This window comes from Girardinichthys multiradiatus, chromosome Y (genome assembly GCF_021462225.1).
Source record: "Girardinichthys multiradiatus isolate DD_20200921_A chromosome Y, DD_fGirMul_XY1, whole genome shotgun sequence".
NCBI classification, from domain to species: Eukaryota; Metazoa; Chordata; class Actinopteri; order Cyprinodontiformes; family Goodeidae; genus Girardinichthys; species Girardinichthys multiradiatus.
Genome location: NC_061818.1, coordinates 20,408,147 through 20,429,135, shown reverse-complemented (window position 1 = coordinate 20,429,135; position 20,989 = coordinate 20,408,147). Strand labels below are relative to the sequence as shown.

The 20,989-nt window shown below is 38.8% G+C and overlaps 3 protein-coding genes across 5 annotated transcripts; 1 reads left to right on the top strand and 2 right to left on the bottom strand.

Moving 5' to 3' along the window:
- Nucleotides 1–112: 112 nt before the first annotated feature.
- Nucleotides 113–8,622, bottom strand: LOC124864214 (mitochondrial thiamine pyrophosphate carrier-like). The gene is given in 9 exon segments (XM_047358900.1): nucleotides 113–2,148; nucleotides 2,182–2,335; nucleotides 2,414–2,534; nucleotides 4,246–4,335; nucleotides 4,337–4,428; nucleotides 7,358–7,528; nucleotides 7,624–7,779; nucleotides 8,032–8,187; nucleotides 8,423–8,622. Coding segments are annotated over 8 exon segments (945 nt in total). The 5' UTR covers nucleotides 8,164–8,187; nucleotides 8,423–8,622; the 3' UTR covers nucleotides 113–2,119.
- A 745-nt stretch (nucleotides 8,623–9,367) lies between these two features.
- LOC124864213 (MIF4G domain-containing protein B-like) lies at nucleotides 9,368–14,347 on the top strand. Of its 2 annotated transcripts, none has more exons than XM_047358899.1 (6): nucleotides 9,368–9,678; nucleotides 10,217–10,335; nucleotides 10,458–10,567; nucleotides 11,476–11,631; nucleotides 11,763–11,855; nucleotides 12,421–14,347. In XM_047358899.1, exons 2-6 carry the CDS (start codon nucleotides 10,257–10,259, stop codon nucleotides 12,646–12,648), a joined length of 666 nt encoding a protein of 221 aa, XP_047214855.1. In that variant the 5' UTR covers nucleotides 9,368–9,678; nucleotides 10,217–10,256; the 3' UTR covers nucleotides 12,649–14,347. The 2 variants fall into 2 exon arrangements, with proteins under 2 accessions (XP_047214855.1, XP_047214853.1); XM_047358897.1 differs by having other exon boundaries at nucleotides 9,371–9,626.
- A 1,619-nt stretch (nucleotides 14,348–15,966) lies between these two features.
- Nucleotides 15,967–20,042, bottom strand: LOC124864688 (28S ribosomal protein S7, mitochondrial-like). Of its 2 annotated transcripts, none has more exons than XM_047359565.1 (5): nucleotides 19,972–20,042; nucleotides 17,321–17,512; nucleotides 17,171–17,234; nucleotides 16,927–17,094; nucleotides 15,967–16,325 (listed from the first exon to the last, which is right to left on the bottom strand). In XM_047359565.1, exons 1-5 carry the CDS (start codon nucleotides 20,013–20,015, stop codon nucleotides 16,104–16,106), a joined length of 690 nt encoding a protein of 229 aa, XP_047215521.1. In that variant the 5' UTR covers nucleotides 20,016–20,042; the 3' UTR covers nucleotides 15,967–16,103. The 2 variants fall into 2 exon arrangements, with proteins under 2 accessions (XP_047215521.1, XP_047215520.1); XM_047359564.1 differs by having other exon boundaries at nucleotides 16,082–16,325; nucleotides 16,923–17,094; nucleotides 19,972–20,032.
- Between the last annotated feature and the right edge of the window lie 947 nt (nucleotides 20,043–20,989).

Genomic DNA, 20,989 nt, shown 5'->3' with positions numbered 1-20,989 from the left:
CAATTCTCTATTAAAACTGTTATATAAATTGCATTATTTCTGCATTTTGTTTTTCATTTTTGCATTAGGACGTATATATTTTGTAGGATAAAGAAATAACAGTTTTACACAGTGTGGTTGAACATTTTATTTGCAAAGAAATGAAGACCTGAGTCACAGGAATGGGAAAATACATGAAACACAAGCATTTACAAAGCAGCTGGACAGTAAGCTTAAGTCAAGACAAACGCAAATATTTAAATGAGTTATAAATGTCAAGGTTTCATTTGGTTTTGCCCACTAAATATAGTTTATATCAAAATAAATATTAAGTGTTTTAATGGATGTGTTTGCACATAATCCATGTGAAACTCTAGGACAAACATCAGATGACACTTCAAGAAAATATAAACGTAACAGCAGGTAAACTGAATACAAAATGTGAAAAGTTTCATTGTGAAGTTCATCCTCTGAAATAAATTCATCACAAATATATGAATGTTAAATTTTCATCATGACATTATGGAAAATAATGAACTTTATCACAATATGCTAATATTTTGAGAAGGACCAGTATGTCAGCGGATCTGTGATGCTTTGGGCATATTTGAAGTACAACAATATTTTCAACAAAACACATGACCAAATCAACATTTACTAATCCCCAGACGAAAAATCGTCCATCTAAATCCTCAGACCTAAATCCTATAAACAGTTGTGGGATGACCTAAGAGAGGAGAGCATAATGGAGGATCCAGGACTTTTGACAATTTGGAGAGATTGTGCAAAGAGGAGTTGTCAAAGCTACAGCAATAAGAACGTAATTTATTTTATTCCCCATGTATCTTTACCAGAAGCTTCAGTAAATGTGACCAACACTGGATGTTGTTAAGCAGAATCTGATGCTGATTACATGCTTAGGATGGTGCTCAACTATTTTATTGAGTTCAAACACAGAGTATGTTATTGGGTATAAAAAGCCAAAATGGGCATCAGAGTGGATAAGTGGTTGCATCACGACTCCCATAGTTACCATATCAACTGAGTCACACAAAACAGCAAGTGAAGGTTACCAGACAGAAAAAGGCATTTTAGACACATTATCAGCTTTTTTTTTTTTAAGAATTGTTTTTCACCCTAGTTGCCTTTTTTTTTTGTCTTTTTGTTCTTTGCAAGTAGGCAGACAGGAAAAGAGGTGAAGAGAGGGGGATGGCAGGTAGCAGTGGCTGAGATTTGGCCGTGCCCCACATAATCAGCTTTGATAGGATCTGGCAGTGGTCATATTTTGGGTTTGGATAAGGCAATTGCTTGGTATGTGGGATGTCTGAGATGGCAGGTAATAGCATAGGAAGACTACCTGGCCTCATGTATACTCAAAATGTGACCCCTAACAAACTCAATCAAGGGCTAAAGCTGCACACCGATGTATCTAGCAGGCATTAAGTGGGTCTGCTGAACTGTGCTCACTGTTATGACGGCCCAACACTGCATATAACATTTTTTGACTTGCAATGCCTTCTGATGCCCCTTCTAGACAAGCTAGCGGCCATTGCTGGTCTGCATGTGTGACAAATGACGTCCAAGTTTAAGAATTTCTCCTGAGTCTCCAACTTGCTGCTTAATGTTTGGTCACTAACTGAATCTTCAGGAAAAGTGATCATAGTGACACCACAGCCTTCATGACCTACTTGCTTTAGTGAACCCGGTGGACCTAAAGAGGATGTGGCTATTCTCCATTATCTCTTGTGTGGTTTGAACATTTTTATAATTGCAAAATGTTGAAAATAAAACCCTTTTTGAACACCATTGGGTGACAGTAGATTATCTATAGAATTTGATTAATAACGAAAACGAACATGTCATTATTGGGGCTCATACGAGTCGAAAGGTTCAAGCAGGATACTTAAACTCCGAGACTGTAATGGTTTCCTGGGTGATCTAAACCTAAATTAAATTAATGAAAAAATATATAAAACTTTCAAAATAAGAGTAAATGATACACCAACATATGATCTGTATATGTTATTTTTCCACTTTAACATATATAAACACCCAAATAAACCCAGTCAGGTTAGTGCAATTAGGCATTAGGCATATATAAAGGCGTGTGAATGCCTCATTTGCTTTGTTTTTTTATTCATCATCTCCCCTTATGGTCTTTCCCGAGGTCATCTGTTCTCCGTTCCTCCTTAATGTTCCGCATAACGTTGAGGAAGAACTCGTACCAGAAAAAAGTGAAGCCTGTGGACAGAGCAGCCTTCAAATGGCTCGGAGAGAGGCCTTTAAAGAAGCCTCGGATCCCTTCCTCTTTGGCTATTTGAACCGCGCAGTCTGTCAGGCCTCTGTACATCTGCACCTGTACGGCAAGAACAGAAACACATGAGGTCATGGTTTATTGCTTCAACAGGATGAAAGGTGCAGCAGAGGAGCTCACCTTTCCAAAGCGAGCTCGGGCTTTCTCAAAGCCCCCCACCTGCAGCCTCTTTTTGAACAAATCAAAGGGGTATGTGAGGGTTTTACTGATCATTCCAGCTCCACTGCCGCATATCAGGCTTCTCACGTTTCCTTTAAAAAGAAAAAAAAAATGGACATACGAAAATCATCTCCATATATGCGTGAAGATATGAAGCTATATTTCACGTGGCTTAGCTGAGTCTGACATTGGTTTCTTTAAGGATTATAGTGTCTGCTCTGAAATTATCACATGAAAGGATAAACAGAATTTAATAATAAATCCTGTCAATGTAAATTTGATGCTAAATCTAAGAACTCATAAGGGAAAAAGATTCAGAATGTCAATTTTACCTGAAAAAAAAAAAAAAAAAAAAAAACCTAAATGCTAATTAATTTAGATTTCATCTCCAGTGTTGGGTCTGGTATCTCATCTCCCTCTCGACAATGCAGTTGACCTAATAAGATTCTCTACGGGCTTCTTGTCTGGTGAATCTGCTGCCCAATGAAGCACAATAATACCATGGTCACTGAACCAGGTATTGGTATTTTTGGCAGTGTGAACAAGTGCCAAGTCCTGCTGGAAAATTAAACCAGCATCTCCATAAAGCTCGAAGGCAAAGGGAAGCATGAAGTGCCGTAAATGTTCCTGGTAGACGGCTGGGCTGACTTTGGACTTGTTAAAATACAGTGGACCAACACCGGCAGATAACATGGCTCCCCACATTATCACTGACTGTGGAAACTTCTAACTGGAGGTCAAGCAACTTAGATTTGGTGCATCCCCATAACATCTCCAGTCTCTGGTACCTTGATTTCTAAATAAAAAGCAAACATTTTTTTATCTGAAATGAGGACTACAGAGCACTAGGCAACATCCGAGTACTTTTTCTCCTTAGCTCAGGTAAGATGCTTCTGTTTCTGGTTCAGATGTGGTTTAACACAAGGAATATGATAGTTGTAGCCCACATCCTGAATATGTCTTTGAGGTGGATCGTGCATCACTGACTCCAGCCACAGTCTACACCTTTAACAAGCTTTGTTTTTGCACAACACTTCTTCCTTCAACATAACTTTCCAATAATATGTTTAAACACAGCACTTTGCAGACAATATAGTATACATTTACTACTACAGTACCTTAGTATACAGAGGGGAACATCAACTAAATGACTGGAGCTTTCCAGGTCTAACAGTTACAAAACAATTTAAAGCGCTTGCCCTTCACTACCATGCTTCACAGTTGGTATGACATACAGTATTTATGGTATTAATATGTTTGGTTTCAGAGAAAAGTAGCACCTTGTATTATACCCAGACATCCCTACCTTGGCCTTGTCTACCCTTATATTTTCTAAGATGTTTTAAGTTAGTGGTAAAACAAGCAAACATCCAAAAGATCTACTTTCACTGAGGTGCTCTCACCTGATTACATAAAAAAAATCAAAATTTCTAAGAAAGCAGTAGAAATGTACTTATTTTTGTGCACACTGTTTCTGAATGTTAGATTGTGTTATTAAATCAATTTTGACATACTGAAATGTCCATCCATCCATTGTCTATACAGGGTCACTGGTGCTTTTCTCCAGTGGTCATACTGAAATATGTCTAGTATAAATTGTTGCTCAACGACTTGAGATATTAACCCAAATAACTTAACTAATTATTTTTTATAATGGGCTGAAATGTTTAACATTGGAATTAACTGACTGTAAGCCTTTTTGGTCAGCGTACTTTAACTGATCCCAAATCTTAGCAGTTTCTCTCATACCAGGAATGCCAACTAAAGCCCAACAAACCCTGTGGGCTCTTCACTGACCTCCTGAATCTCTGGATGTAGATGAAGGACCTGACAGCTGTTTAAAGACATTATAGAAGAAGAACTGCAGTCCAGCATAAGGAAACTGCCACCAGGGTTGGAGACAGGCCGCGGTAAAACGTCATTGGTCCCTCGAAGTGCCACATCGTAGACGCAGCATACCGCAAGTTGCTGTACACTTGAGAATACAGGAATCGGGTTTAAAATCATAGGGTACCAATGCATCATTTAGTTCGAATTTACTACATTTATGACCAAAATTGGTTGAAATGAGCACAGACAAAACAGCAAAGGATAAGTTAACTGATGCATACACATTTATGGATAAAACCTTCAGTCAAACTGCAATTTTACTGCCTATCATGTTTCCTGTCCTATCAATGGATACATCTACTCCCAGATAGTAATCTGGGCATGGTAAGTAAAATAGGAAATTTGTCTTTCTTGTATGTCAACGAAAAAGTAGAGGAGCCTTTTCCAGCCAGCTTATTTAACTGAACATTTAACATATACAGGTCCTTCTCAAAAAATTAGCATATTGTGATAAAGTTCATTATTTTCTATAATGTAATGATGAAAATTTAACATTCATATATTTTAGATTCATTGCACACTAACTGAAATATTTCAGGTCTTTTATTGTCTTAATACGGATGATTGTGGCATACAGCTCATGAAAACCCAAAATTCCTATCTCACAAAATTAGCATATTTCATCCGACCAATAAAAGAAAAGTGTTTTTAATACAAAAAAACGTCAACCTTCAAATAATCATGTACAGTTATGCACTCAATACTTGGTCGGGAATCCTTTTGCAGAAATGACTGCTTCAATGCGGCGTGGCATGGAGGCAATCAGCCTGTGGCACTGCTGAGGTCTTATGGAGGCCCAGGATGCTTCGATAGCGGCCTTTAGCTTATCCAGAGTGTTGGGTCTTGAGTCTCTCAACGTTCTCTTCACAATATCCCACAGATTCTCTATGGGGTTCAGGTCAGGAGAGTTGGCAGGCCAATTGAGCACAGTGATACCATGGTCAGTAAACCATTTACCAGTGGTTTTGGAAATGTGAGCAGGTGCCAGGTCGTGCTGAAAAATGAAATCTTATTCTCCATAAAGCTTTTCAGCAGATGGAAGCATGAAGTGCTCCAAAATCTCCTGATAGCTAGCTGCATTGACCCTGCCCTTGATAAAACACAGTGGACCAACACCAGCAGCTGACACGGCACCCCACACCATCACTGACTGTGGGTACTTGACACTGGACTTCTGGCATTTTGGCATTTCCTTCTCCCCAGTCTTCCTCCAGACTCTGGCACCTTGATTTCCGAATGACATGCAGAATTTGCTTTCATCCGAAAAAAGTACTTTGGACCACTGAGCAACAGTCCAGTGCTGCTTCTCTGTAGCCCAGGTCTGGGGAATGCGGCACCTGTAGCCCATTTCCTGCACACGCCTGTGCACGGTGGCTCTGGATGTTTCTACTCCAGACTCAGTCCACTGCTTCTGCAGGTCCCTCAAGGTCTGGAATCGGTCCTTCTCCACAATCTTCCTCAGGGTCCTGTCACCTCTTCTCGTTGTGCAGCGTTTTCTGCCACACTTTTTCCTTCCCACAGACTTCCCACTGAGGTGCCTTGATACAGCACTCTGGGAACAGCCTATTCGTTCAGAAATTTCTTTCTGTGTCTTACCCTCTTGCTTGAGGGTGTCTATAGTGGCCTTCTGGACAGCAGTCAGGTCGGCAGTCTTACCCATGATTGGGGTTTTGAGTGATGAACCAGGCTGGGAGTTTTAAAGGCCTCAGGAATCTTTTGCAGGTGTTTAGAGTTAACTCGTTGATTCAGATGATTAGGTTCATAGCTCGTTTAGAGACCCTTTTAATGATATGCTAATTTTGTGAGATAGGAATTTTGGGTTTTCATGAGCTGTATGCCAAAATCATCCGTATTAAGACAATAAAAGACCTGAAATATTTCAGTTAGTGTGCAATGAATCTAAAATATATGGATGTTAAATTTTCATCATGACATTATGGAAAATAATGAACTTTATCACAATATGCTAATTTTTTGAGAAAGAGCTGTATTCTGCATCACTGTAAAATGACCAGAAATACAACGATTTATTAAAAGAAAACATAATATGAGTGAGCATAGCCCTTTAATCAGATTGCTTGTAGAACTATAATAGTCTGCCATGCTGGGGTTCACCGTGCTTCTGACCAAGCTATATCTATCAGTCACATTTCACTGTAGTCATTGTTGACTGCCAGGTGCCCAAGTCTTGTAACTAGAGAAAAGTCCCATATCAGTACCCTTACACTGCCACACCTGACAGCTGTTTTCAGACATTGGGACACTGTTAAGCAGCAACAGGTGGGGGGAGAGGCACTGCGTACCTCCATGCAGCAGGCAAAACGGTGGTCACTCCTACATCATCTCTGGCATTTTATTAACAAGACTTTTTAAACAGCAACAGTATAGCAGAACATTGTAGCGGTTTTGAAACTGTTGCCTTTAAACCCTTGATATGGTTTTATGCCGGTAATAGGCCCATGCTTAATTTCAACACATACTGCAACAATCAACAAAACCCAAACATAACCCCACAAACATCTGGGAACACCTGGGAACAACTGTCAAGTACGTTAGTGGAGGAGTAAAGTAGGGCTTCTTCTGTAGCCTCAAGACCTGAGCACCTTGCAGTCAATAATGAACTCCACTATGAAATGCTATGTGTGAGATCATGCAACTGAGTGGTAAATCTGGGTAGAAGCTGGCAAATAAAATGATATTCTGATACCCAGCACAGCAAAGAGCATACTAGTGTTATAAGTTGTCTTTTTTAACCAAACTACTTAGTTTTTGTTAAATTTACAGTGACGCAGAGAAATATGGTGTTCATCTGATACCATGAAAATATGTGCTGAGGACCACATGTTTATTTATTTTAATATGATGACTAAATTCTTTGAAGTGAAAGGGAGGACACCTAATTTTAGCCATAACTAACATGTATTATTTAACTATTACCTAAATAATAAAGATATTCTGAAGAATAAATAATAATATTAGCTGACAGCTACAGCATAAAGAAGAGTAATTTTCTACCTTGGGTTCTCCCTGAGCTGCAAAGCGTGTCCTCAATGTGTCCAGAGGCTGGCAGGCCACCGTAGCAGAGCAGGCTGCCAAGCCGCCACAGAAAAAATGAACTCCCGATGTCCGACTGTCATATGGCGTCGACTTGTGAACCACCTCGGTCAGAAACTCAAAACTGACAAACTGCAAATCACAAACGCACAACCAGTTTGAGGATTTTGAAATGAAAATGTTTTTATTGATGTCCTTACATGCAGTTTCCCATTCTAAATGTGTACCTGAATGGCCCCGTAGCAGATGGAGAGAAGCTGTGCTGGAATGTGACCCTTCCAGAAAGCAGAGAGACCCTCCTCTGAGTAAATCCTTCGAGATGCCTGAAATATTCCCCAATATTTTCCTTCGGGTCTTCGTGAAGACACCCGCTCTATCTGCAGCTGAGGGGAAAAAGGGTTTCCTCTAAGTATTTGTGATGTAAACTACATGGTTACATCTTCTTAAACCAAATTAGGTGATGATAAGAATGCACATATTTCAGATCCATCACATCCTTCCACTATAAAAGGAAAAAGAAATGAACCACCATGATGACAGTGCTCAGTCAAAAATGGAATGGACTGTTTTTTAACACTCCTCTGTCACCATGGATGCAGCAGTCATATTACACAATCAGGAAGTTAAACAATTACCTGAAATCTGATTTTAATTACATCAAATGGGCTGATGAGGGCTCTGGTGACCATCCCAGCAGCTGATCCAGAAAGGGCTGCCTCTTCTGGGGTAGGTGCTGCAGTCTGAGCCCTGGGGTCATATCTCACCATGTCTCGACTGCACTTTTATTAACACTCAGGAGAGGAAAATCAAAACTATTTAATTTGAGCACAACTTAGTTTGAAATAACACGGCGCGTGTTTTTGTTTTTTCGTATATGATGTAAAACATGATGTAAAATTGTACTAAATATAAATCAACAATGACACCATGTGGAGGACAGGGAGGGGAAACCTGGGTCGAGCTAAGCTAGGCTAACAACAGTGCAGCTGTTCAGGTTCCTTCAATAAGAAACGTAGACAGATTTACCTTATAATCAAAATCCCTCATCAATGTAACAGCAGACGCCCAGCACAACAAATTCACAGTCAACACAAAAGAGACAACAGTTGTATTCGGCTAACATTTAACTACTCTTTAACACTTCCGTTCTGTAAAACAGCGCATGCGCTGTCTTTCAAAGCTAAAATGTCGCGACAAGATCATCTTTGGCTCCATAGACATTAATGTTTGGCTCATACTGAACCAAACTACCGTGTATACATTTTAGTACATTTTAAGGGTTTTATGTTGAAACAGATATAAAAAAAATAACCACATCCAGGGTTTGTTACGTTTCTTATTTTAAAGAAAAAGAAAAAATATGGAACAGTAGATTGTAAGGAAAATTTGACTCCATGGAAAAGTAGACTCATGAGAACGGATCGTCTGTCTGTGTCGCCACCATATTGTGAGTGGCCTTTTTTTTTAAATTAAGACAAAATGTTCTGTACCAATAAAATAAGAGTGCTTATTATTATTATTATTATCAATAATAATAACTAAATCACGTTTTCCAGAGCAATGGTCTTTAAAAACAATACAAAAATGTTTTAAATACAAATAAATAAAATATAATTTTTTTCAGAATGAGAAAATATTTAATGTTGTTTATTTGTTTTTGTTTTTTAAATCAATTTTATATTATGTTTCCGTTTTATTTATTTATTTTCATATTTGGCTTAATCTTTTAAGGGCTGTCTTTGTAAGTTTCAAAGTAATTGGATATTATTTTATAGCTATCAATAACAATAATGAAACAATGAGCATATAATATGGCATATAAAAAGTATTCACCAAATAAATTGAACGGTAACTTTGGTGCTCCTTCACCCTGTTTCTTGAAGCGAACTTGTCACTCACAACATGGCGCCGGGCTTACGTATTGTTTCTACCGGATAACAAAGCCGTAAAAGCCTCCATGAGAAACATTGCATAGGAATTTAGGGAGCAAACATGTACAAAATATTGTTCGATTTAATAAAACAAAATTAACTAATAGAATTTTATTACATGCATACGCATATTAAAGAAATTACACCGTTATAAACCATCTCCATAACAGTTGGTAACGGTCGTTTTTTTTGCCAACCGCCAATACACTCAAGAAGAAGAAGAAGAAAAACTCCTATGGGAAGAAGACACTCATCTTAACGGTAGTAGTTGATCTTCTGAGAGCGAGAACCGAGTCGATGTAAGTCTGCTTTTGACTCAAGTGGTATGATCAGCCCAGATGCGTTAAATAGGTACATTTTCTCTCAGACTTGACAATTTAAAGCCAATTCAGGCTGTGTAAGGGTACTAACAGCTCGACATAGTTCAGGTTTATGCGTTTGAATGCGTTGTTAAGGTTTTGTTTAGATTTAAACCTGATTGCCATTCTTTAGCAAGGCGCATCTCATCCGAAACACAAACTATGGCCAGCAAAGATTTGTATCAGTTAGAAAACAGGCATTATAATTTTATTTGAGAACAGTCGATTTATCATGGCGAAAAATAATGCGCGCCGAAATATAACTTTAGATGTTTCCACTCAAATAACGTTTTGTGCCAACTTTTTTTGACTAGCTTTTAAAAACTAAATACTATTTGCACATGTCCTGCCCAGATGTATGCTGGCAAGTTTCAGCTGACCAGAAATCGCCTAAAGCCTTTCTATCCCGCATTGAATGAGCTGAGTGGAGCAGCCGGTTTGATGACTCCACAGGATTTGGTGTTTTGTTATCCCGGGTTATCTGTTCTTTGAAAAAGACCTGTTGCGTTAACCCTGTCCGATCTTTACAGAGTGAAAGCTCCCTGGTGATTTTGTACCTTACCATCTATAATGGAAAACTCCAGCGAGGACTATAGGATCCAGTCATTTGACGTGGATACACAGAAACTGCTAAAAACAGCCTTGAAAGGTCAGCAATTTATTTTACTGCGATTTTCAAATAATTAGATTTGCCTGCCTCTATTGAAAATTGTTGTAAATCACACTTGACTTGTGCAGACATATTTTTAAAAGCCCTCTTCTTTTTTTCAGATCCAAGTTCTGTGGACCTGGAGAAGGTATCCAACATCATTGTGGACCAGTCTTTAAAGGACCCATTGTTCAGCAAGGAGGCTGGCCGTATTTGCTACACAATTGTGCAGGTAAGATGGCACTGATGGCACTCAGCTTTGTACACATATTTGGTCACTTTATAACCACAAATTTTAGTACTTCGTTTTGGGATCCTGTGTCAGATCGACATAAAGCGGAATATAATTACGAAGTGAAGGCCTTGTATTTAGGACTCTTTACTCTGAAACCCCTTAATAAAACTTGTTGGAGAAAGTGGTGGAGGAGCTTATACAACAATATCCCACCTCCCATAGCGCTGTTCGGTTCCTTATAGGAAATGGAAGGAGTATAGCACAGGCGCAATTCAAGACATGCTTGTCCACCTCAACTGACAGATTGGCAGGGAGAACATTAGTTAGAGAAGCAGCTGACTGTGGAGGAGCTGCAAAGATCCAACACTGGGATGGGAAATTCTGTTGAGCGGGTTGGTTGTCAGGGTTCCCTAAGCAGTCTTGAAAAGTATGAAAAAGTTTGGGAATTTGATTTGTGATTGTTTTTTTCTTGCCTAAGTTTGGATAAAAATAGAGAAATGAAAATTTGCTTTGAAACAATACATTTTCAGATTATATTGATGAATATGTGGGTTACCTTTTTTGTCTTTGATTTTCCACATAAAAACTCGCTTTAGCTCAGGTTCTTTTTAGTTTGTTGGTTAGAGTTAATGATGGGATGCAGAAATGAATGCAAAAGAATTGACTCACAGGGGCTCAATGAATATTTAAGCATCACTATTTTGAATACTATTTGTAAAAAGTGTAAAAATACTTCATGATTTTGATTCCACTTCAGAATAATGCACCAATATGTTGCTCTATCAAAGCAACTCTTAATAAAATACATAAAAGCATATGGTTGTAATGTAACAATCTGTACAAACTCAAGGAGTGCAAATACTTTATCAAGGCGGTATATGTTCTCCCTTGATTTCCTTTTCTAGGCTGAGGCCAAGCAAAACTATGGAACCGTGTTTAGGAGTCACCTGCTGAACCGCCTGCAGCAGGAGTTCAAGGAGCGCGAGGAGATGAGGAAACGCTCACTGCAGGAGTGGGTTGGCTACGTCACGTTCATTTGCAACATCTTTGACTACCTCAAAGTATGAGCCATGCACGGTTAATGCTGTTTCACTGTGATTTCTCTAGAAGATAGTTACATTTTGCTCTCACATTACCTTGTGGATTTTAATCAAGGTCTATATTTTGGCATCTGTGTGTCTGTATGTATCAGGTGAACAACATGTCGATGGTGGCCCTGGTTCTGCCTGTGTATGAATGTCTGATGAGGCTGGCCGAACCAGATGCTCTGCTGAACAAGGAAGAGGTTCGGTTACCTTCATGTGTCTTAAATGAATGCATCTCGGTTACAAAGAAGTAGCTTATCAGTTTTCACTTTTTGTTTTTGTTGATGAGGAAGACTTAGTTCCTCGTTTTTTAAATGGGGATATTTCTTATTTCTTAAGCTGTAATATCGGCCCACACCGCCAACCAAAATGTTCAGTAGATATGTAAACTACCATCACTGCTTGCGATGGCCATGGTCGCAGGTCAATCTTGTGTCTGTGTTGATTTGGCCATAACTTTAGGATCATTACCCTACAGAAAGACCAATTGATGACTTGTTTTTAGTTTACTAGCAGAGGCTAACAAATTTATACTTAAAACCCCTGGTTATTCAAAGAACTCATGATGCTCTCTAGCAAAGTTCATTTGGTTTGTGGAGTAGAAATAGGCCCACAGCACCACAGATCCTCCACTATACTTACCAGAGATGCTTATCCACATATTCATTAACAAAATTTGAGTTCTAGACTGTGCTCTGTGCAGTCCAGATGTCTCGTTTTATTCCTTTGATATTTTTTTTTAATCATTCCTTCTTTCCTCTGCAGGTGGACTGCTTGGTGCTGCAGCTGCATCGCATCGGAGAGCAGTTGGAGAAGGTGAACAGCCAGCGGATGGACGAGCTGTTCTTCCTGCTGAGGGACGGCTTTCTCCTACAGGAGGGCCTGACCTCCATGGCTCGACTTCTGCTCCTGGAGATCCTGGAGTTCAGGGCCGGCGGCTGGATGCTCAGCAGCACCGCCCACAAGTATTACTACAGTGAAATCGCCGACTGAGAGAGGGGCGATGAGCTGAAAGAGAACTTCACGCACCTTGGACACTTAGCTTTAGTCACCACTGATTATAATACCAGCAGCTTCATGGCAGGAAACGGCAGTAAGGACTTTAATTTTTGCTGCATAGTTTCTTGCGTTTGATCAAGGCCTAAATGTGATGGATGTGGAATGTGCAATTGTCAAAGATTTTATTTAAGATTTTTGCCACATTCATGCACACTTTGGCGTAAAGAAGTTTCTTTTACAGTTTGAAAATCGAGAAGCTGAACATTTTTAAACCCTTTTTGTATTCCTGTTTTGTAGGAACATTTTCTCTTAAGTTCACCAAATTGTTTTAGTTGAAAAGAGACATTCCAGTCAGATTTAGCCATTGCTTTACTTCTATATTGTTATTATTATTATTGTTGTTGTTGTAACGTATTGAATTCTTTGCAGAGAACTAAAGACATTTCTTGTGTGAAATGTAAAAGAAAAAATAGATTTTAGTTGCTGTTAAGAAGCAGGGTTCTTGTTGCTGTTTAAGAGGCTGGTTGTGTCACTTGAAGCACCGTCTTTATTCAGGAATCTGATTTTTATTTCTTGCTCCTGCTTTTCACAGCTTCAGTTGAAAAACCACAATATCAAATTACAGTTTGGAATTTTTTTAAGTAAAGAAAAGATTTTGTGTTGAAGAAGTAGTGCCAACATACCCTGAGCACGATTCAGTATGTATTTTTTGTACATCTTCCTAACAAGACCCAAGGGTTCTGAGAAGTCATGGAGGTCCAAAAAAACAAATATCTCATGTCTTGCTGTCAGAACCTAAGCGGTGGAAAGTCGGCACTTGTGGGCTGTAAAGGTAAAATCCCTTTTAAATCAGAGATGCACCAATCAGGCTTTTACAGGCCAGTACCGATGTTTTCTCTGAGGTCTGACCTGCTGATTTTTACTTTCTTGCTAAGAACTGTAACACCTAAAAACTCATCAATTTGTTTATATTCGGGAGTTTATTGTCAGAAATATTGGCCTTGAAAGAAAAAAGTGCTGCACAATTGGAACAGAAAATGAAAAGATTAAAACTCAATTTGGTATCAAAGAACATGCATGTAACCTTTATCAGATGTTAGTATGCTCAATAAAAAGTGAATCAATTTAAAATGCAGTTTTGAGGCGTGTTGATAGAACAAACAGTTTAGGGTTCACCTTCGGGTCTTTGGAAATCATCTGGCTGATAATGCATCTTTGATCAGAGTGTCAAGACGTTTTACCAGCAGAACATTGCTTTAAAACTGAATAAGCTCATTTTTCCTTGTTAAATTGCTGAACCCTTTCAGCACCGTTAAGCCTACCTCTGTGACGTTTGACCCAGTTAAGTATCAAGCAGGTTGTAAAGACTTTGACCAATTTAGATTTATTTTAATATGAAAAACAAGAAGAGTTTGATTGAAAGTTCTGAACTGGCATGTTTCTGAAAGTGGTTAAAGGAACTTAAATGGGTTCAGGAATATAACACGCTGTATTAACCTTAAGTGACTCCTTGTTTGCTTGATAGTAAGCCAGCCTGAATCTTAACAACTGAGTGAAAATCATTTAAACCCATCTATGGCAGCAGTTTGATATTTTACTACAAAGTGGCAATACTTTTACATTTCTCTGTTCTGGTTTTCTACTTTTGGGACACATATTAAATGCATTTGTTTTAATAAATCTGTTTTCTCAATTCAGTCGTATTTGTTGTCATTATGGCTGCTGAGTTCTCGAGGCTTTTGGCATCTTTTAATCTGGCACAGTTAGTAGACAGACCAGCTCATCACCTTGGGCTCACCCTGGATCTTCTTATCACACATGGACTGTCTATCTCTCGCTGCAAAACCTCTGAGACTGCTTTCTCGGATTATTTTCCCATAATTTTTCAATTGAGCCAGTAGTGCACAACAACATTGCTATGTTTGTCGATGAAAAGTTTCTGGTTCTGATGCTGCTGGACCTCATAGCATGTTTTGACATTGGGGATCACTCTATCCTCTTCTCTCGACTAAACCACTATGTCATTATACGTAGCTCAGCTCTCAAGTGGTTTACATCTTATCTTACTGGCAGAACATTCACAGTTATCATTAAAGATTTGGCTTCATCCAGTGCTCCTCTGTCATGTGGGGTGCCACAGGGCTCCATCCTTGCCCCCTCTTCTTCTCGCTCTATATCAGGAGTTCCCAAACATTTCTGTCTGTGACCCCAAAAATAACAGTGCCACAGACTGGTGACCCCCCTAAACATTTTTGAATTAATACATTTTTTTAAAATATTTATTTGATTTAATCAATTAAGCAGTATAATTAAATGCTCAATGGAATACAATTATTTTTATTGTGCATTTCATAATTTAATGGTATATTTATTTAATAATGTATTTACTGCTTAATATGCAACACCATTTGTCCTTTCATTGTTACGCAGATGACATCCAGATCTATCCGTCCTTAAAACCAAGTGAAACTAACCCACAACACCACCTTCTTGAGTCAATTTCTGTAACAGTGGTTGACCCAAAATTTCTTATTTTTAAATGAACAAAACACAGAACATTTTATGTGGTAGTAATGCCACTGACGCAAGTGCTCTGAATTTTAAATTCGGCAATGTAAAACATATGGGAGTGATTTTAAGTTTAACAAGCAAATTGATTCAGCGATCAAGTTGAGCTTTTAACATTTACGCCTTTTAGCTAAAGCCTTTTTAAACCAATCTGGTCTTGAGGATGAACATGCTTTTATCAGTTTAGGGACTACTGTGATGCTGTTTATGTTGGTGCCAACTAGTCTAGAATGTGGCTGGCCGGCTTTTTACAGAACCACCAGACATGAGCACAATTCTGGTTTTGTTTTCTTTACACTGGCTTTCTGTCTATTTTATAATAAATTTTTAATTATTTTCAAAGCTTTAAATGATTTGCCAATCATTGTGTGTGTGTGCTGGTTCCCTGTTGTCTTCATCGCAGTTCTTATTAAATGTTTCAATGACTAAGTATGTACACTGGGGTGACTGGACATTCTCAGTATCGGCTTCTAGACTCTGGCACCAGCTCCCTCTCGACCTACCCTCTATCTCTGATCTGGGCTTTCTTAAATCCCACCTTACAACCTTCTTATTCAGAAAGGCTTTTAATATCCAGTAGTTTAGTGGCACATTATTCCAGTTTTCTTATTGTTTTATTGTTATTCCTGTTTGTTTTTCCTTTTATGTAGGTAGTGTGAAGTAGTAGTTTGGTTGCCTAGTCTGCTGTTTTAGGGGCCTTAAAATAAATTAAATTAAATGAAAATTAAAGACAAGCAGCAGAGGTTAATGATACACAACACAGTTTCTTTTATACAAAACACCATCAGTAAGTCATTTTCTGGTCTCATGAGAAATATTCACTATTTACAACAGCAGTTTGTCATCAATAATCGCACGTTCAGTCCTGCACAACTTTCCTTCTACCACCAGCGGTAGTGAGCGTAGGCTTTGTTGGCTTCAGCCATCTTGTGCAGCTCGTGCTTCTTCTTGATGACGTTTCCCTCCTTTTCAAAAGCGGCGAGCAGCTCCTGGGAGAGTTTTTCATACATGTGCGTGCGTCTGTGTTTGTTTTCCCTGCACTCTGTGATCATCCACTTCATTGCAAAGAAGCGCCGGCGGTTGTCCGTAAGCGAGATGGGCACCTGGTTGGGATTGAGATTAACATTTATGTTAAGATTAAACATCAAGAACAAGAGACGCAGAATCTCTGCAGATGTTTTGTGTCAAAGAGCTACTTAAAGATTTTTTTTTCTGACCTGACCTCCTCACAGAGTTCCCACATATTTTTCTAATAAAACGTCCCAACTTTTTCAGACTTAACTTCCCAGAGTTCTATGTCCTTCATGTTCATATGAAAATTTTAATGCTATAGTGAATTAAGTTTAAAATAAGGAAAGCCACAAAAAAGGAAGAAAGGTAGGGAGGCAGGACACAAGGATGTGAGGGAGGAATGTAGGACATAAGGAGGGTAGGAAAGAAGGGAGGACACAAAGGCAGAGGTAAGGATGGGTATGGAAAGACACAAGGAAGGTAAACAGGGCACAAGAAACAAATAGAGGACCCATGAAAGAAAAGGAAGTGAGGAAGGACAAGTAAACATTAGGACAGTTTAATATAGAATAAATCTAAAAAATAAATAAATTTTTTCTACTGTAATTTTCAGTTTTCAAAGTCAAATTCCATTTCTTTCCATATTACAAAGAAACCCTTATATAATTTTATTTATTTTGCCTCCTTACTGACTTGGTAGTATTTTCCACCTTTCTGTATGCTGGCCAGCCCAACAACAGGCTTACAGTTCTCCAAGGCCTGGTGAAAAATGGCATAGGGATTACATTCGATCTCCTCCTTCATCCCATCTGCAGCTTTGTGGTATTTCTCCACCTGCTTCTTCTTTATATTTTCCAGCGTCTAAGAAACAAGAATTGTTGTTAATTACTGCAAACGACTGTTTGAAAAGATCTGAGTTCTCTTTTCCTTAAATTACCTGCATCATAATCTCTCTTGCCAAAACCTTGTTTCCGTCTTTCATCATCATGTTGGTGAATTTACTGAGAAGCGAAAAGAAAACGGATTGGTTGACAAGACGTCTACACATATTGGTTGTTTTTTTTTTTTTCCTTAGGTTGTAAATCACCTGAGGACCGGGTCATCAAAAGCGGAGCTCGTCACTGCATTGGGAGCGGCTTTGATGGGCCGGAGCATTTTCAGCTCGCGCTCCTCTTTCTCCTCAGGACTTAGCTCGCTCTCTGGTTGGCTGTAGGCCTCCTTCCTGACCTCTGGCTCCAGATAGTAAGGGTTGTATCTGCTCCATCTCACCAACAGCACTCTGCCGATAAAGAAGACAAGTAAGCACAGTTAAGGGTCTGCTTAAATGTTTACAATAAGGATGCAACTAAAAAAAACATGTACTGTCGTTTTGGCTTAATACATGTATTTTTACGCATTGGGTAATAGTGGGTTTTTGTTCCCCTTTCTGAAAGAAAAGACCCATAAAAATGTAGCAAACATTTTGGATTTTCCCTTTTTATGACTTTGTACAATCTAAAGTGATGTTTTTAAGATTATTTGTTGAATAAAGAATGAACTGAACCGCTCTGTAACAAGCCGTAAAAGTCCTTTGTTTAAATTGAAACAATAAAGTGAGACATGAAATTTCTGACTCAGAGCACAGAAAATCTGTGGAAAGACTTGGAACAGATGCTCTTCATCCATTCCGACTGAGCTTGAGCTATTTCGCAAAGAAGAATAGGCAGAAAATTCCAGTTTTTAGATGTGCAAAGTAAAGGTATACCCCAACAGACCTGCTACTGTAAGTGCAGTGAAATGTGGTTCCACAAAGTATTGATTCAGGGGGGCAAAACATAAATATTCACCGAACCATTCCATTTCTATTAGTTCAAAAATTTAAATCATGTATCATTGTCCTTCCACTGTACAAATCTGCACTGCTTCACAGAAAATACACTGAAATTTGTGGTTGTTACATGAAAAATAGGACAAATTTCCAGGATATTTTGCACGGTGCTGTAATCCAGGGCCAGAATTGACCATAAAAACAACTAAATCATGATACTTTCATTAACACGATATTTATTTATGTTACATGAGCCATCATTATGTGTACAGAGCTGAAAAATGTTGAAATGATTTAAAATAGACTAAAATGTTTTAAAGAAACAATTTCTATCAATGTCAAAAAGAACAAACATATGACCAAAAAGCAGCAGGTTTTCGCTGAACTAGTCTGACAGAAAACACGCTCTACACTAACCGGCCACTTTATTAGGTACACCTGTCCAACTGCTTGTTAACGCAAATGTCTTATCAGCCAATCACATGGCAGAAACTCAATGCATTTAGGTATGTAGACATGGTGAAGACGATCTGCTGCAGTTCAAACCAAACATCAGAATGGGGAAGAAAGGTGATTTAAGTGACTTTGAACGTGGCATGGTTGTTGGTGCCAGATGGGCTGGTCTGAGTATTTCAAAAACTGCTGATCTACTGGGATTTTCACACACTACCATCTCTAGGGTTTACAGAGAATGGTCTGAAAAAGAGAAAATATCCAGTGAGCATCAGTTCTGTGGGCGCAAATGCCTTGTTGATGCTAGAGGTCAGGGGAGAATGGCCAGACTGGTTCGAGCTGATAGAAAGGCAACAGTAACTCAAATAACCACTCGTTACAACCAAGGTGTGCAGAAGAGCATCTCTGAATGCACAACACGTCGAACCTTGAGGCGGATGGGCTACAGCAGCAGAAGACCACAACGGGTGCCACTCCTGTCATCTAAGAACAGGAAACTGACGCTACAACTCACACAGGCTCACCAAAATTGGACAGTAGAAGATTGGAAAAACGTTGCCTGGTCTGATGAGTCTCGATTTATGCTGCGACATTCGGATGGTAGGATCAGAAGTTGGCGTCAGCAACATGAAAGCATGGAACCATCCGTTATCAACCGTTCAGGCTGGTGGTGGTGGTGTAATTTTTATTTTCTAGGCACACTTTGGGCCCCTTAGTACCAACTGAGCATCATGTCAAAGCCACAGTCTACCCGAGTATTGTTGTTGACCATGTCCATCCCTTTATGACCACAGTGTAGCCATCTTCTGATGGTTACTTCCAGCAGGATAATGTGCCATGTCATAAAGCATAAATAATCTCAGACTGGTTTCTTGAACATGACAATGAGTTCACTGGACTCAAATGGTCTCCACAGTCACCAGATCTCAATCCAACAGAGCACCTTTGGGAGATTTGCATCATGGATGTGCAGCCGACAAATCTGCAGCATCCATGTCAATATGGATCAAACTCTCTGAGGAATGTTTCCAGTACCTTGTTGAATCTATGCCACGAAGGATTAAGACAGCTCTGAGGGCAAAAGGGGGTCCAACCCGGTCCTAGCAAAGTGTACCTAATAAAGTGGCCGGTGAGTGTTTATTATAACGAGTACACGATGAAACAGTTATCGGTTTAAAAGAAATTAACTTGGCCGCTGTTGTTGTTTATGCTAGCAGACAAAAAAAATCAAAGACTGTGAAGCATCAGCTGAGCTGCATGTTTTTCCATAAACTAAACCTACAGGATTTGTACTTTAAGAAGGTTAATAATCGCATAGAAACTTCCTCTGAAGGGTTGTTAATTGCGTAATTAGCGCAATAATAACGAAAACCGTTCCAGATCCTGGCGGACTGCTTTGTTGGCAGGGGAACCAGCATTAATTTGGTTTATATTAACAAAATAAAATAACCTTCTGAAGTGCAAAAAATTAGAAATACCTCGGTGTCCAACGTTTCAGCAATCCTGAGATGGAAGCAGCCATCTTGAAAATGTGATGGTCTTCTTCTTCTTCTTCTTCTTGTTTAATGCCAGTTGGTAAGCGATATCTTGGTACATTACCGCCACCAGCACGAATGGATTGGGGACAGTAATATTAGCTTGCCGTAAAAAACTATAATTATAAAAAATATATAATTTGTTAATTTAGTCTTTTCAGGTATCTTAACGAAAGCAAGCAACACTCCGCGGTGCATTTCTCTTTTAAAGATCCTGAATGTTCCGTTTTATCGTCCTATAATTAATTCTTTAGGCATTGTATCTGATAAATATAAAACTTGTTTCAGTTTCTTCTTCACAAATTTTTTTACATCGCACTGTAATATGGCTATTTAATGTAAACTGTGGACCATTCAATCCTGTCTAACCAAAGCATAATTTGGATACTTACGTTTTTACCTTTCTATTCAGACCTATATTTCTTCTTGGTCCTACTTCTCTTTGAATTGTTTAAAACCACCTCACTCTCTTAGTTACTAATTGAATTTCTCCTTTACTAAACAGCACCATGACATCAAATTCACTATTTTGTGTAGCTTGTTTTACATATTTCTCTGCCAGCTCATATCCATTCCCATATAAATTTAACGTTAGCCTCAGACTTTGCATTCTTTACAATTGATAAATTGAAAGGTCTAATTTGGTGTAAAAGATTGTTTCAATGTGAATAATGAACTAGAATCAGAGCAAAAAAAAACTCTAAATGGACGGACATCCAAAATTCTACGTTTCCCAACATCTCTTCTGTTTAAACTGAGGGTCTATTACTAATTTTATCACCAGTTCTAATGTTGAATTACAGGACAAAAGGAAATGCCATTTCTGCCATTTGAGTCCTCTGATGCATCTGTACAAACTTGGCTATATCCATGTTCTTTATTATCCAATTGTCCGTTCTAAATGTGAATTTGAAATGTTCTTCCTTTTGTCAAATGAAGTCAGTATCAAAATCAGACAGCA

What these genes read in the sequence shown, in the direction of transcription:
- LOC124864688 (XM_047359565.1), bottom strand. Translation starts at nt 20,015, where the DNA reads ATGGCTGCTTCCATCTCAGGATTGCTGAAACGTTGGACACCGAG. An exon ending in CTGAAACGTTGGACACCGAG is followed by an intron (nt 17,513 to 19,971) that starts GTATTTCTAATT and finishes CTTTATCGGCAG; the next exon opens with AGTGCTGTTGGTGAGATGGA. An exon ending in AAGGTGGAAAATACTACCAA is followed by an intron (nt 16,326 to 16,926) that starts GTCAGTAAGGAG and finishes AATCCCAACCAG; the next exon opens with GTGCCCATCTCGCTTACGGA.
- LOC124864213 (XM_047358899.1), top strand. Translation starts at nt 10,257, where the DNA reads ATGGAAAACTCCAGCGAGGACTATAGGATCCAGTCATTTGACGTGGAT. An exon ending in GCTAAAAACAGCCTTGAAAG is followed by an intron (nt 10,336 to 10,457) that starts GTCAGCAATTTA and finishes TCTTTTTTTCAG; the next exon opens with ATCCAAGTTCTGTGGACCTG. An exon ending in TTTGCTACACAATTGTGCAG is followed by an intron (nt 10,568 to 11,475) that starts GTAAGATGGCAC and finishes TTCCTTTTCTAG; the next exon opens with GCTGAGGCCAAGCAAAACTA.